The sequence below is a fragment of the Typha angustifolia genome, chromosome 7, assembly GCF_048772165.1.
Source record: "Typha angustifolia cultivar Huaian chromosome 7, ASM4877216v1, whole genome shotgun sequence".
Lineage (NCBI taxonomy): Eukaryota > Viridiplantae > Streptophyta > Magnoliopsida > Poales > Typhaceae > Typha > Typha angustifolia.
This window is the reverse complement of record NC_133245.1, coordinates 4,450,360-4,465,227: the sequence shown is the minus strand read 5'-3', so window position 1 is coordinate 4,465,227 and position 14,868 is coordinate 4,450,360. Positions and strand designations below refer to the sequence as shown.

Sequence of the window (14,868 nt, the reverse complement as noted above, 5' to 3'; positions counted from 1 at the left end):
ATAGAGAGGTTTTATAAGAGGAGTATTTTTTATTTTCACTTTCTAACCGCTAAACACTCCCTAACAATGAAGAATTTGAGAATTGTATTTTCTTACACAAATTCTCATGTACAAAAGCTATCGTATTATACACAATACAATGGTGGTATAATAGTTTTGGTATTATTTTCTATATATACTATGATTGGAATTAGTTCGTCTATGTAGCTAGATAATCGAGACTCATTTTTATATAGAGATATATACGATGCATATATAGTTAATAACTAATGTTAGCATCACGTCATGTATCAATCCATGCTTCCAATTGTGTGCTTGTCATTTTCCTTGTCTTTCATAGTTGATTTGCCAGATAAACAAGCAGAAACTGTGAAAATTTATAGTAAACTCAATTATAGTAAGCAATTATAACATATTATTTTACTAAATCCGGAAGGATTTATTGAAAATAAGTAATTATTGTAATCAATAATAATATACTGTATATAGAAGTAAAAATGCAACTCTCTCTTTATAGAATGAAAAGAAAATCAAAAAATCTTACTTCCCACTCTACTTTATTTACTTAAATACTATAAAGTGGTGAACTTAGGGAAAATTGTCATTGTTTCGGCCATCAACCAAAACCCAGGCTAAAATGCGCTCATTAACTTCTTTAGCTTACTTTCTCCTTGGAAGAAGCTTGGATAAAACTATTCTAAGAGAGAGTAGGCGCCAAGTATCACTCGTTTGAAAATTTCTTTTTGGGGAAGGGAGAGGATACAATTTGAAATCGCTGTTGTGTGTTCCAACCAGCACAGCAACCAAAAGAGCGAAGGGAAAAGCCACCTCATTCGAGAGCAAACAAGATGCGCGAGAAAACCAAAGCAAGGTCCGCTCCCACCAATTCTACCCCAATTCAAACCCTCGATAACCAAAACCCCTTCGTCCTCGTTTCCTCACCTCGCGAGGGTTTCGATCTCGATCCGGAGATGAGCGCGGAGTTCCACCTCCCCGACGAGATCTTGGCGGTGATGCCGACGGATCCATACGAGCAGCTGGATCTGGCGAGGAAGATCACGTCCATGGCGATCGCGTCCAGGGTTTCGAAGCTGGAGCTCGAGGCCGGTAGATTGAAGCAGAAGCTCGCGGAGAGGGATCGTGTCGTTGTCGAGCTCCAGGAGAGGTTCTCGCAGCTCGATCGGAAGTACCAAGACGCAGATGCCAAGCTCCGGGTCGCGCTTGAGGATAACGTTAGGCCCGATTCACTGTAATTGAAGTATTTCTTTTCTTTGATATTATATATACTTTTCTGGTTTCTTTTTTTCTTTGGCGAAGATTAAGTTGACTAAGGAGCGGGATACGCTGGCTCTGACGTCGAAGAAATTAGCTCGGGATTTGACAAAGGCATGAGATTCTTATTTTTATATATCTTGATTTTTGGTTTGTTCAGCATTCTTGAATTGCAGAAAATGAAAATCTGAGGGGCTAATTGTTGAAGTTGTAAAATGGTATCAATCAATAATAAATAGTTCATCTGTATATGAATTGATGAAGCTCTACTCACCATATGTGAGTAGGCAGTCATGGTTTTCTGATCTTGCCAGCCTGAGAATTTCTTTATCGATTCACATATTTCATCATTGCTTAAAGTTTGATCCTCCTATGAAGTTAATGTTACCTCAAATATGGTTACAGAGGTCAGGATGCCCACCCACTGGGACATTAGGAACGCTTCCATGTTAACAGCTTACCGAAATCAATACAGCTTCTTTCCTGTGTTCATTTTAGCAGATTGTTATTCTTTCTCTGGACAACCTTAGATGCGGTTTTTTTCTTTTCTTTTCTTGTTGCAGTTGGAAACATTCAAGAGGCACTTGATGCAGTCGATTAACGATGATAATCCAGCTGTAAGTTTATTTAATCATTCTCACTACATAGTCTTCCCTCTTCTTCCCATACCATGGTTGCTACTGTAACTCTTAAATCATGTTAAAATCTAAGAGAAAGTGGTTTTTCTCTGTATCCATTTTTTTTTTCTGAACCTTTTCTTTCTCAGCAGCAACAGGAAACAATTGATATTAGGACCTGTGATCAGTCAGTAACGGAAGTATCTTCCTGGAAAGGTTTTTGTTTCTGAGAATACTCTCTTACATGTGTTCTTTGGCATTCAATAGCCTTATATTATACTGACTATTATCATATTTATGATGCAGAAAAAGGAGACTCCATTGGTAACTCTGTGCCAAATCTAGTCAGTGGATCTGCAGAAATAGGAAACAAAGCTCAAGAAGGAGGTATTAGTCCAACCTTGTATTTTCTTGTTCACTCTTTTTTTCTTTTTCAGTTTTAAAAGTTTGATATGTTTTAGTTGATCTGTTTGTTACAGCAATGAGGAATGCTGCACAGAAGTTTTCCATAGCTCCACGTGTCACCCCACGCATCACACCAAAAGCTACACCAAAAGTAATATCTACTGCTGGTTCTCCTAGAGGATTCTCCACTGCAGGATCACCTAAATTGACATCTGGTGCAACTTCACCAACAAAACCCCGGTATGAGGGGCAGTTTACAATGTCACCATGGTATCCATCGAGCAAGCAGTCGTCTGCAGCTAGCTCACCTCCTCGTGGGCGTCCTATTCCAGGTTCTGTCCATACAAATTCATTGCCTTTTAGCTGTAGTTGCTACCAAGTATGCACTTTCATAAATTCATCTTTTGGACGCATTTTACATGCTTGATATGAGGAAATGTACTAGTAGGTGTACTATATCTCATTATTGAATGATTTGTACTCGTTTTTGTCTTCATTGTGGTCTTCCTCAATATCTTATCTAATCATGAGTTATCTTTACTATCTAATATTTGTTCTCTACTTTTTTAATATTATTGTATACATTTAATAAGAAACTAATTATATTGAAAGTTAAAACAAATAATAATAAAATTGTTTAATTGAATCCTAACTTATTTATTTTTCACAGATGATTTGTTTACAAATGTCGGGCTTAAGCCGGTTGATTACCTTGCTAATTTTCAATAAGACTTTAGAATTTTATATTGATATTTGTAGAGAACTAAAACCTTGAATTATAAAAATATTATGTAGAAGTTTAAAATTTATAAGCATTCAAAATTTTAAATATTCATATATAAAAGTAAATTAATTAATTAAAAGCATATCTACTAGCAGTGTGTATATCTTTATGTAATTTGTTTCATCTAAAATTCATCATTTTCTACCACTTATAATTTTTACTCACATTTTTTTTGACCGATTCTTTTACTATTTTCATTGCTTTATATAAGAATCCTACATCAAACTTGTTATTACTATCTATAAGTTGTAAAATTTTGATAAGAGGCTCAAATACTGCAGTGATAATTGTAATATCATTCCAAAATATATTTTCAAGAGTTTTGTTCTTCAAAGTATCATTTAAAGTTTTATCTTTAGGTTTTATATTTTTATTTTTATAGACTATTACTATGATGTAAATATTTGCATAATATTATCTTTGTAGTGTGTTTTCTAATGCTAAAAAATGAGTGGCAAATTTATTGATACCGGGTCTAATGATCTTTTTATCATTGGTTATCAGTCTAAATAAATTAAGAATCCAACTATGGTTGTATATAAAATTTATTAACCTTCGACTTTTTTGTATGACCATGTTAATTTCAGGCTCTTTTGTAATATTCTCTAATATAAGATTAATACAATGTGTAGTATATGATGTTCAATATAATTGAGGTCTTTTTATCATAAGTAAATTTTTAGTAACTTTATAATTGACCTCATTATTAATAATTATTTGGATCCATCAACTGAGAAATATAATCTGCACTTTTGAGATGAGCAGTAGCATTCACAGACTTCAAAAGTATTATTTTTATGCCCGAGTACACTAAGAAATTAATTATATTTATTCTATTATATACTTCACCCATCACACATCAATTATAATTAAATTCATTTCACTATCGTTTAAATATTTCAACGTAATTGTAAAGCTCATCTATTTCTGAGTCAAGATATTTAGTAGGAGACGTAATATTATGTCCTACTGATTATATAGTATCTATTATAGTGTGATAATAATAATTATTAGTTATATTGAAAATAATATGGTTGTAGAAAAAAAAAAATTTAGAGATAGCTCTACCAATATGCTATATATTTTTAATTTTTTAAGAGCTGTCTTAAGAAAAATTTGTCTACGACTTCTTTTTTTTGAAGATATATATTTATTGATTCAATATTTTCATAGTCTGCTGTAACATTAGGAGTTCTATGGGTAGAATTGCTGTTCTCGAATTTTTTTTTCTTTCTGTATATGAATTGATCTGAATCTTTGAAAATTATCACTACAACTCAAGATCAGCCGAAATTGAAAACCATGGGTAAAATAGTTACATTGAATTCAAGTAAGGATAGTATTTAGTGCTTAAATATGTAGAACTTAACCGGTAAGAAAGGATGATATATGGAAATGCTAAGTAAAGGTTATGCAAAAACATGAACTATTTTTCTATCCAGTTAGATTATGTAACATAGACTACATGATGATCCTTAACATGAATCAGAAGGCAAAGTTCTGATACTATTAAGAAGTATTAGTGTATCCTTCACTTTTGTTTAAGTTAATTTTTGGTCTAACCTGTGAAATAAGTTAATAGCTAGAAGGTACCAATAAATCAAGAAAATATCTGCATAAGATTTTTTTTGGCCAAATAAAGAGGAATTATTGCCTTTCTGTTATGTTCTAGATGAACAAGTATATTTTGTCAAAAGTCAAGCCAAACCACGTGAAAGTTATTCCACCCAATAAACATTTTTGTAGGTTGCAAGGACACAAACTTCCTGTTTCATTACACATGAATGGAAATCCTTGGAGTGTCTTATTTCAGAGATAAAATCTTATACCATCTGGTCTTTATTATTTATATAATGGGCCATCGTGTATATTTGTTATTATTATTATTTTTTATTTTCTCATTTCAGGACTCACTCCCCGTATGGATGGAAAGGAATTCTTCCGTCAAGCCAGGTCTGTTAGTCCCTCTTGATGGGGATGCTAATCTATGCTATATAGTTGATAGACTGTTACTTTTCTTGTGATTGTCAGGAGCCGTCTCTCATACGAGCAGTTTGGAGCATTTCTAGCCAACATTAAAGAGCTCAATGCTCATAGGCAGTCACGTGAGGTTAGTTTTTGCATCTTAGCTAAGATATCACATAGATTTTAAAAATCTGATTATTTGCTGTTGAAAACCTTGAGTTAGAGCTAGACAATTCTTGTATGAGCTTCTACTTTCATGCAGGAAACCCTCAAGAAGGCTGAAGAGATTTTTGGTTCAGATAACAAGGATCTCTATTTATCTTTTCAGCGGTTACTTAATCGTAATCTGCCTTAGACTTCAAATAGGAAATTGTTTCCGGTAACACCTCTCTCTCTCTCTATATATATATCTATATAACACTTGCCTCTTGTGGTTTTTGCCTATAGTATTAACTTTCATTTATATCATTTTCCCTCTTGTTGTTTAGACTAATGTGAAATTGTTAACTTTTCCAACCAAAGTCGTTCGAAATAATATAAACAAAATTATCAGAGGGAGTTTTCTCATCATAAATAATATTAAAATGTTAGCATTGTCCACCTATTAAATTTACTCACTGTATCCTATTTTTCAAATTAAAAAAAATGAGTGTTTCAATATCTTCTATTTTTTCCAAGGATTTCAAATCTTAGTTATTATTTAATTGTCACAATATACTTTTTCTTAAATATATGATCATGGAATAAAAATTTCAATCACCTTGAAAATATGAGTAGTAGATCCATATATTCTCAAATAGTAAGATTATTAATATTATAAGGGTATTATGATAATTTATGCCTTTTTTTGTTAAGTTTGGATGAAACAGTTAAGAATTCATATTAATTTAAATCACAGGGGGCAAAGTGATATAAATAAAAGTTTAAAATGTAGTTTGATTTTAGGCATACATAGAGATAATTTGTAATTTACCCTATTTTTTGGTTGTATTTGTATTACCTGCCTATGCTTAATGACATAGACTTGAACTGAAAAGAAACATTGGCAGCAGGATCTTGCTTTTCTTGACCTTTTGCTTAATGCTGTAGCCCTGAGTTACAAGATATTTGAATTTGAAACCAATGTTTTTACCTATTGAAGCTACTGGTTTCCTAACAGCAGTTCAACTTTCAGGTCATGTCGAGAAAGTTTGGTGCAAAAACGTAGCCTTTTTTTTATCAACTACTGCAGTTATGCGAATATTTTGGCTCCACTGAAAGATCTGAACAGAAGTGCAGTCTGGTGGCAATATCTGGTTTTCGTGGCATTGCGGGGTTGCAGAGTTTAACGTGCAATTTCATTGAGCATCTCCAATCTTGATTATTATTCTCCAGCCAATTTTCGTACTCATTTAACTCAATGAGTGGCTATTCATCCAAATCATTCTGCAATTTTGGAACTTTTGACAATCGCTACAGTTCTCAAGTCTCAACTCTTTTCTGATAATAAATTTATCTCAGTGAAGTACTTCTCAAGAACTGAGCATCTCTGTCAAGGTTAATCAAAATCTACAAAGTTGTATTCCTGAAGCAATTATGTCCATTAAACCTAGAGCTGCTAATCTTATCCAAAAACAACGCCCATTTTTTTTCATATATTACACATTTACCATTCTTAGAATCTCAGGCATCTTTAAGCCTATAGAGTTTCTCTTAATGCATTTGGTGCAAAAACACTATGTTTTCTTCTCTTTTTTAAGTCATTTTGCAGTTGATTTATGTGTTACTGTGATTTACACGGTACCTGGGATGTTTTTTGACAAACAAATGACATGTTTGAGGAAAGCTCATGGTGTTCCTCTCTAATCTAGTAATGCAAGGGTTGATTTAAAAAAAACCAAATGGAAGGATGGGAATAAACTGCAATAAGCACAAGTATAGGGCTCAATTAATAAATAAATAAATTACAAAGTATAAAATCTTCCATTGTTTTCTTTAATTAAATCAAATAAAAAACAACGAGGCTACAAAATCTTCTCTGGGCTCACCATAGCCATGAGTTGTGAACAAAATCTCCCTTACTCACCCAACCGCCAATCCGTTCCCTCCACCTGTCCCTTTCCTCCCTCCCACCTTATCCCCCCACCCAAATTCCCTCCCCTCCCCTCCCACCTTATCCCCCTCCCTCCTCCTACAAACACTGCCAAACCAAAACCAAATCAGGAGTTCTTCTCAACTCACGGCAAAAGGGCAGAAGAGAAAGGAGTAGGAGTAGAAGGAAATCCATCGATGGCCAGCCTCAGCTCCATCCCCACCCTCTCCAAATCCCTCTCCCCCAAACCCCGCCTCCCCCACCTCTCCAAGCCCCGCCTCTCCATCTCCTGCTCCCAGAGCCCAGATTCCCAAGACCCTTCCCTCTCCTCCTCCCTCAAGACCTTCTCCGCCGCCCTCGCCCTCTCCTCCGTCCTTCTCTCCTCCGCCGCCGCCCCGCCCCCCGCCGCCGCCGACATCGCCGGCCTCACCCCATGCAAAGAGTCCAAGGCCTTCGCCAAGCGCGAGAAGCAATCCCTGAAGAAGCTCAGTGCCTCCCTCAAGAAGTACGCCCCCGACTCTGCCCCGGCGCTCGCCATCCAGGCCACGATGGAGAAGACAAAGCGGCGGTTCGAGAACTACGGCAAGTTCGGGCTCCTCTGCGGATCCGACGGCTTGCCGCACCTGATCGTGAGCGGCGATCAGAGGCACTGGGGTGAGTTCATCACGCCCGGGCTGCTGTTCCTGTACATCGCCGGGTGGATCGGGTGGGTCGGGAGGAGTTACCTGATCGCGATCCGGGATGAGAAGAAGCCCACGCAGAAGGAGATCATCATCGACGTGCCTCTTGCCACGAGGCTCCTCGGGAGGGGCTTCATCTGGCCCGTCGCCGCCTACAGAGAGCTCATCAACGGGGATCTCGTTGTTGACGATGCTGACGTAGCTGTCTGATCTCGCTTCGACACACAGGTAAAAACTTCAAACTAAAAAGTAAAATCGCCTTTTTTTTTTTTTTTGTGCGCATGAATACCTTTAAATCACCTTTTTAACATTCATAAGTTTAAAAAAAAAATCTATAGTAAACAGAATAAGAGTATTAACGGCTGGCTAATTAAATGTTCTCGTGCAAAGCCTAACGTGTTTCGTACACAAATAAGAAATTTTAGAAGGTTATAAATGCACAACATATAGTTTATATATGCTCTGTTCTTATGGTTTTGGGCAAAACAAATTTAAGAAAATGCTCAGTGTCCTTTGTAGATTGTGGTGGACCTAAGTCCTTGCTTAAAATCTGAAACGCTATCTATGAGGCACCATTTAAACCAAAATAATAATAACATGTAAATATAGGTTTGAAATATAAATGAGAGTGATGACTTGGTTTGGTCTTTTTTGCAGTTGGTTGATGATAGGGAGGGGTTAGGCTGGAGGAGCGAAAGGAGTACCGTCGAGAAACCTCTGTTGTATTTAAGATTCACGTCTGTACCTCTTACTACTTCTTTGTATTCGTAATTTCGTATATTTTGTGGAGCCAAATTGTTATATTTTCCGCCTCCCAAGTGTGTGTGTGTTGTTTTTTTCTTCACTAGTTTGCAAATCCAAACTGTGTGCCAAAATAACTTTTCAAATTTATTAGAGAAGAGAAATGAGTAGTTTACATTCACCTTTTTCATTTAGTTGGCAGATGAATTAAATCACTCACTACATATCCTTCTCCAAAATATTAAACATAGCGTATACATGTCGTCATTCATGTCATAACAACAGCCTTGCAAAATATAGAGTATAATCCAAAACACTTTTAAAACATACCATAATTTGTACCTAAATTAGCCTAATCAGAATCTTCCCCAAAACTTGAAGAGGAGTGAGAGAAGGCAATGCTGTCAAACTAGCCTAGCCTCGCCTCTCATCTAGCCTAACACGACCAAATTGGCGGATCATCTAAGCCACTCTGGTCGACCATCACGTCCAGCGCGAAGACCGGCTTGGCGTGGTCGTGGTCGGCTATCTTCGGCGACGACGAGGCGGTGCTGGTGCTGCCGGTGGAGCCGACGACGAGATGGGTGGGCCTTCTTAGGTGGTGATGGTGGGCCAAGTAGGCGGCCCGGCCCATTCTCAAGTGCACCATCTCGGCCTGGGCCAGGGCTAATTGGGCCTGGAGGGCTTCGATTTGCTGCTGGAGAGAGGAGATGGCACCCACGCAGCCGTATATGGGATCCCTCACACGTGCGTTCGCCTCGTACACCAGACTGCTCACTGCATCGCCCCGGTGCAGCACCGGTATCTCCTGTAATCATTGATCTCATCTAGTTAGAATAATACTTCTGTCACATTAAATATCAGTCATATCACCTTAAGAAGAATAAAATTTTATGCTCTTACTGTAATGGGAATGGACGATCATTTAGATGTCCACCCATTGAGTTTGTCTTCATTCTTACTCAATGCTTACACAATTAGATATAGTGAAAAACAAGAAGGGTAGCTCATGTTACCTACCATCAGTGGTAATTCAATCATGTGATCAAAAAATTAGCTAGGGAAATAATGCTAGTAAGTATATTATAATTAATGCTTAGTTTTTCTTCACCTCATGTGAGGGGCCATAATAAACCTTGATCATCTGTCACTTCTCATGTTTATTATAAGTCCCTATGGGTAGACAGATGACATTTTGAATTGACTTAACAAGTCATTTCACCTATTTGCTACCAATCATAAACCCATAAGCAACTTTATTCACTACTACCTCACTGCTCTAATTCCCTCCTCACCAAGACCTTGGAATTGCCTATTAAGTTAATTGGCAAGAGAGAGAGAGAGAGAAAGAGAGAGAGAGAGACCTGCAAGAGTTTGCTAACATTGCTTGCTCCAAAGACCTTGTGCACATTGGCAAACCTCTGTGGCTCATCTGCCGGGAAATAGGGTGCAAAGATGCAATCTTGGGCGCACCTCCTCCTCAAAAGCTTGCAAGCTGCACAGGGTGACACAGTCCCTTGCTTCCTCCCCACCTCCCTCATCTCTCTCAACCAAAAGCTTTTAACCCAATTCCGCCAAAATTGGGCGAAGTTAGGTAGTGAAGGGGAAGATCAATGAGAAAGGTTAGAGAGCTAAAAAATAAAAGAAAAGAAAAGAAGAGAAGAGAAAAATTATTAAAGAGAAAGGAGAGAGATTGAGTGAGAGGACTAGAAGGTTAAAAAAGGAGAGAAAGGTAGTTGAGGAGAGGGAGGGAAGAGGTGAGGAGGAGGGTAGTGGGTATTTGAAGAGTGTGGGGATGGTCCAAGAGGAGGAGGAGGAGGGAGGGAGGGAAGGAGGGCGGGCCCCATGAGGTGTGGATTTGGCTAGACAGGAACATCTTTGGTGACAAGATGGTGTGGAAGAAGCCCTTTTGTGTAAAATCTAATTCTCTCTCTGTAGCAATACTACCTCTACTCCTCCTATGTGTATGTGAGAGTACATACGTTGGATATGGCAGGGGGAAGGGGAAGAACTGGGTAGGGGAAGGGGAATGAGATTGGACTTGGGAAGGTATCTCCCTTCATGTTGCCTTGTCATCCACGTATCTTCCTTTCTTTTTCATATATATAATAATATATATAAAGAATTACTACCCCCAATAATTAATACCATTTTTAAAATATCACTCTGGTAGTTAGATTTAACTTAGTTATAATTATATATAGCTCAGATCTTAAAAAAAAAATACTAACTATTTACTCCTTACATAACTTGTCTAATATTGTACTCAATACTATACTACAATTGTTTGATATAATTTGTTAGAAATTAACTACAATGGCAACTCTGAAACTATAAAAATGGTTTAATTTAGTGACAATTTTAAAGAACGCAGTTATTCTATTAGGATGAAGGTTTAAGAAATTTTAACATTCGGTTTAAAAAACCGTGAGAGATGAACGTTCAGATTCGCAATGTCTCATAAAGAGTTGAATAGATAAGACAGAAGGCCCGATAATGATGATGGGTTAGACTAATGTTAACAAGTCTCACTTATCAAGCTTATCTAAACTAATTAGCATACTAACTCCACCTTAATTAAAATTAAAAAAATACCACCCTGCCGAAAGTTCTAACTCACTACTCCAACATATTATCTAAAAGAATAAAGAATAAAAAAAAAGCACGTAAAAAAAAGAAGAAGAAGAAGAAGGAGGAGGTAAAAAGATCTCGGGAGGCACGTTGTTATGATGCGTGAGGGTTGATGAGGAGTGAGGAGTGAGGAGTAGTAGGGTTTCAGGTAGGGGGATGGGAGGAGGTCAGTTAAGACACCTCCTTTAAACAGTTAAACCACTGTTCCAATCGTACACCCAAACATTAAAACTTTACGAAATCTGAGCCAGCAGCGATTAGGTTTTATATTATATATATATATATATATGATCGTGCTCCTCACATGCAATCAATCACACAAACACCTTCTCCCATTTACCATTACTACAATCCCATCCACTCACAATAAAGAAATAAATAATAATAAACATGAGTACGTACAGTGATCGATCGTTACTCTGTTTCCTCTGTCGTTTGCCCTAAATCATCCGCAGGAAGTATTAGTCTACGAAGCAAGCATACTGTGTCCTATATAAATGCTCCCATCTTGATTGAGTTACCTAATCTCAAAATAGTACAGTAGTCCGATACTGCCAAATTCGAATTCTTTTTGTTTGCATGTACGACCGGGATGACAATATTGCAAAGGCAAGCAAGCAAAAGGGGGTTTTTTTTTTAATTTTAATTTGAAGAGGGGTTGGTGTAGGGTGTATTGATTGCGGCCGTCGTTGTCGCATAACAAACGAGGGAGGAGGCAAAGAATCTGGGTGAGGATCATAGGGAGCCACCACAGCCGTCGGATTAGAATTCATATCCACATCACGTGCATGCCCACCGACCATTTGGGGAAAAGGGCCGCCACTAGATTGATGCCAATTAACGTTTCTCCTATATATTGTTGGAAAGTCTTTGTAACATCTAAACTAACTGCCATGATGTGTGTGGATTTACTACATCCAATCAAATCTTGGGTTGGTTTTAGTTGAATCAGTTGATTCCTCATGTATTCGACTGTGATAGAAGAATATAAAAAGAGATGTGGCTCCTTTTCCACCCTTCTCCAAGCCTAAGGTAGGTAAGTAAGTAAGTAAGTGTGTTCACTCTCTCCTCTCTCTCTCTCTCTCCCTGTATCCTTTTAGAGGAATTAATGCTTGTATTCTGAGGCCCAGTGTTCACCAGGTCATCTCCTGAGAAAGAAGTTACAAAGTATGGCTACTGTCTTTTGAAGGTTGGCCTATTGCAACTTATTATGTGGAAAGGCAATTGTGGCCTCACTGTGCTACAAGCTAAAGAAAAATTAGCTGAAAAGGATAGTTACTGTTGAGATGGAGGAATAAGTTGTGCAAGCCAATCTTAGAAGGAGGAATTGGCCTTTGATGTCCCTAGCTAGTATGTGATCATATGGACTCAATGCTAGATCCGGGGCCTTCTCAACCAATTCATTGTGTGGAGCTCTAATGATGAACTATGATGAGTTGTAGAGTATTATTAAGCTCAGGATAAGACAACGTTTGGAAAATTACTTAAAAGAATGCAACAATTTAGATGGGAATCAAGGTTTTCTTATGCAAGTGATCTACCTATTAGAAGTGTGTCCTTAATAAGCATACTACTTCGGCGGGCTAAATCACCTATTCATGGACATAGATTATATCTGAATTAACCTTTTAGAGTCTATATAAGGTTTATTTTTCAGAATCTTAAGTCAAAGTTATGTTTAGAGTTGTTTTAAAATTAGAGTTTTATATTTTGGTGTTGTCTTAGAATTTGGGTCTTGTCTTTTAGAGTTGTTTTAGATTAGGAGTTTGTTTTGGATTGGTAAATATGGAGAGAAACTATAAATATATAACAACTAATTGTATTTAGATAGGATACTTTTCCTATTCAATAAAGTTATCTTTTCACATGTTGTGGGAGCTTTGAAGTGAAATATCTTGGCTTAAAGAGATTCTAAATGTGAGTCCTGGGGAGATGACAAACTCTTGAGTTAGTGAGACATCATCTATTTATCTATCAATTATAAGTCTTGATAAAATATTAAATTCTTAGATTGGTGATACATCATACTTATATCCTATTTTATGTCGTCCTTAAAAAAATATTTAATTGACGATCCCCATTCCAAGCATGGCTCTTGGTTTATTAGTTAGTTTGGTTTTAGGTTTGAAGGAAGATCCAAACACCATGAAGATTAGATCACTGCACTGAGATTGAGCCTTTCTCACATCGAAATGGAGCACTGTTTCAATATTATCCTGTGGGAAATATGAAAGACACTCTGCAGAAAGAGTGTTCAGAGGCTCTTTATCATACCTAACCTAAGTGGTTTAATTGGGAGGTCAATTTATTCGAAAAAACTATGGCAATGCGTTATATGGAAATATATGGGTCATTCATATATTCATGGTATCAAGTTTTGGTGAATAACATTAAATTTGTAATCATGTTTACCGCTGAATATATACAATGGAATATTAAAGAACGAAATATTTGACCCCCAACTTTCGAGGAAGATTACCAATATATAAATATTATGCAAAGCTCCTATTTCGATCTTCTCTCCTTTTGGTCTTACTAGAGAGAGCAAAGTCAACCTGGAACTTCCTTCCTCAGGAGCTTGAGATTCTTTATGTTGTAACCCAATTAACTTAATACCTGATCTAGCTAGGGTTAGGGCAACATGTATAGGAGGCTTTACAGAGGGTCTAGGTAGCTGAGTGTTCTTAATTAGAATTAAGAAAACTAAAAGATGCTTAAAAGCTTGTCTCTAGTTAACTAGAGTTGAAAGGCGAGTGGAGTTAACTAACTAACTAATTACCACGATGGAAGCCATGCCATGAGTTAACTATTCTCAGAAAACTTCCAAATGGTTGCCGTTGTTTGATGCTTTACCAACTTTCACCCAAGGAGAGTTGGTCTTCTACTTTCGATCACACCCCTCTTCATGTGCCAAAGCTTGTCACCTTTTTCCTAGCAACAAGATATGGTTGTCTTTTCTCTCTCTCTCTCTCTCTCTCTCTCTCTCTCTCTCTCTCTGGGTTCATTGTTGATGTCTTAATAAATGATGGATTAGATAGACATAGGAAAGCAATGACTATGGACAGGTGAAGCATAGTCAAAGTTGTCGCAAACAAGAAGGACTAGTGGATCCATTCCACTGTTGATGATTTAACCACCCCATAGTGCTCATGAGTTCCTTGAGTTGTGTCCAAGAATCTTCTTTTGTAAAGTTAAAAAAAAAGAAAAGAAAGAAAGAAAGAAAAAGAAAATATTTGGTTTGGAGGGCCATCAGCCCATCAACCATCACAAAGGACGTACCCTTTTCTAATTTATTATTTATCTATTAGTGCATGAGGCTTAACAATGGAGATCCAATTCTCTTTCGGAAAGAGTAGTAGGCCCCTCTTTCTTCCATTCTTGCCCATGTACTTAATACTACTACCCACTCACACACACACACACACACACACACACACACACACATACACACACACACACGAGCAGCAGGAAGAAAAATAAAGAAGAAGCCCATGGCATGAATATGGAATGAAAATCATCCTTTTGCCAGGGCAAAGAGACATGGCTACAAGGAAAAGGAGGCATGGCATGGCACGCAACCTCATACGCATGCAATAGGGGGCTTGTCGTGCAAAACTAGGCATGCGGAGTTGATGGGATAGACATGGGTATGAGATGATGATATATGTAATGTAAATGTAATGCTCTTCAGTCTCCAAGCTA

The 14,868-nt window shown here is 37.3% G+C and overlaps 3 protein-coding genes across 5 annotated transcripts; 2 read left to right on the top strand and 1 right to left on the bottom strand.

Annotated features, from left to right (window-relative positions):
* The first annotated feature begins 793 nt into the window (after positions 1-793).
* LOC140762007 (uncharacterized protein At4g15545-like) lies at positions 794-6,612 on the top strand. Of its 3 annotated transcripts, none has more exons than XM_073099598.1 (10): positions 794-1,232; positions 1,318-1,386; positions 1,836-1,889; positions 2,039-2,105; positions 2,196-2,276; positions 2,351-2,626; positions 4,986-5,031; positions 5,110-5,188; positions 5,306-5,422; positions 6,218-6,612. In XM_073099598.1, the coding sequence occupies exons 1-9, from the start codon at positions 849-851 to the stop codon at positions 5,396-5,398; spliced, it is 1,149 nt and encodes a 382-aa protein (XP_072955699.1). In that variant the 5' UTR covers positions 794-848; the 3' UTR covers positions 5,399-5,422; positions 6,218-6,612. The 3 variants fall into 3 exon arrangements, with proteins under 3 accessions (XP_072955699.1, XP_072955700.1, XP_072955701.1); XM_073099599.1 differs by having other exon boundaries at positions 795-1,232; positions 2,042-2,105; XM_073099600.1 differs by having other exon boundaries at positions 796-1,232; positions 2,369-2,626.
* Positions 6,613-7,207: 595 nt separating this feature from the next.
* Positions 7,208-8,597, top strand: LOC140763033 (photosystem I reaction center subunit III, chloroplastic). The gene is made up of 2 exons (XM_073101063.1): positions 7,208-8,022; positions 8,452-8,597. Exon 1 carries the CDS (start codon positions 7,312-7,314, stop codon positions 8,002-8,004), a length of 693 nt encoding a protein of 230 aa, XP_072957164.1. The 5' UTR covers positions 7,208-7,311; the 3' UTR covers positions 8,005-8,022; positions 8,452-8,597.
* LOC140763034 (LOB domain-containing protein 4) lies at positions 8,590-10,314 on the bottom strand. Its single transcript, XM_073101065.1, has 2 exons — positions 9,900-10,314; positions 8,590-9,343 (listed from the first exon to the last, which is right to left on the bottom strand). The coding sequence occupies exons 1-2, from the start codon at positions 10,074-10,076 to the stop codon at positions 8,972-8,974; spliced, it is 549 nt and encodes a 182-aa protein (XP_072957166.1). The 5' UTR covers positions 10,077-10,314; the 3' UTR covers positions 8,590-8,971.
* Positions 10,315-14,868: the final 4,554 nt, after the last annotated feature.

Bases quoted from the DNA above. Each gene is read 5' to 3' on its own strand.
- LOC140762007 (XM_073099598.1), top strand. From the start codon at position 849: ATGCGCGAGAAAACCAAAGCAAGGTCCGCTCCCACCAATTCTACCCCA. The intron at 2,106-2,195 runs GTTTTTGTTTCT...TTTATGATGCAG, and splicing joins GGAAGTATCTTCCTGGAAAG to AAAAAGGAGACTCCATTGGT. The intron at 5,189-5,305 runs GTTAGTTTTTGC...ACTTTCATGCAG, and splicing joins CTCATAGGCAGTCACGTGAG to GAAACCCTCAAGAAGGCTGA.
- LOC140763033 (XM_073101063.1), top strand. From the start codon at position 7,312: ATGGCCAGCCTCAGCTCCATCCCCACCCTCTCCAAATCCCTCTCCCCC.
- LOC140763034 (XM_073101065.1), bottom strand. From the start codon at position 10,076: ATGAGGGAGGTGGGGAGGAAGCAAGGGACTGTGTCACCCTGTGCAGCT. The intron at 9,344-9,899 runs GTCTCTCTCTCT...CAATGATTACAG, and splicing joins ATGTTAGCAAACTCTTGCAG to GAGATACCGGTGCTGCACCG.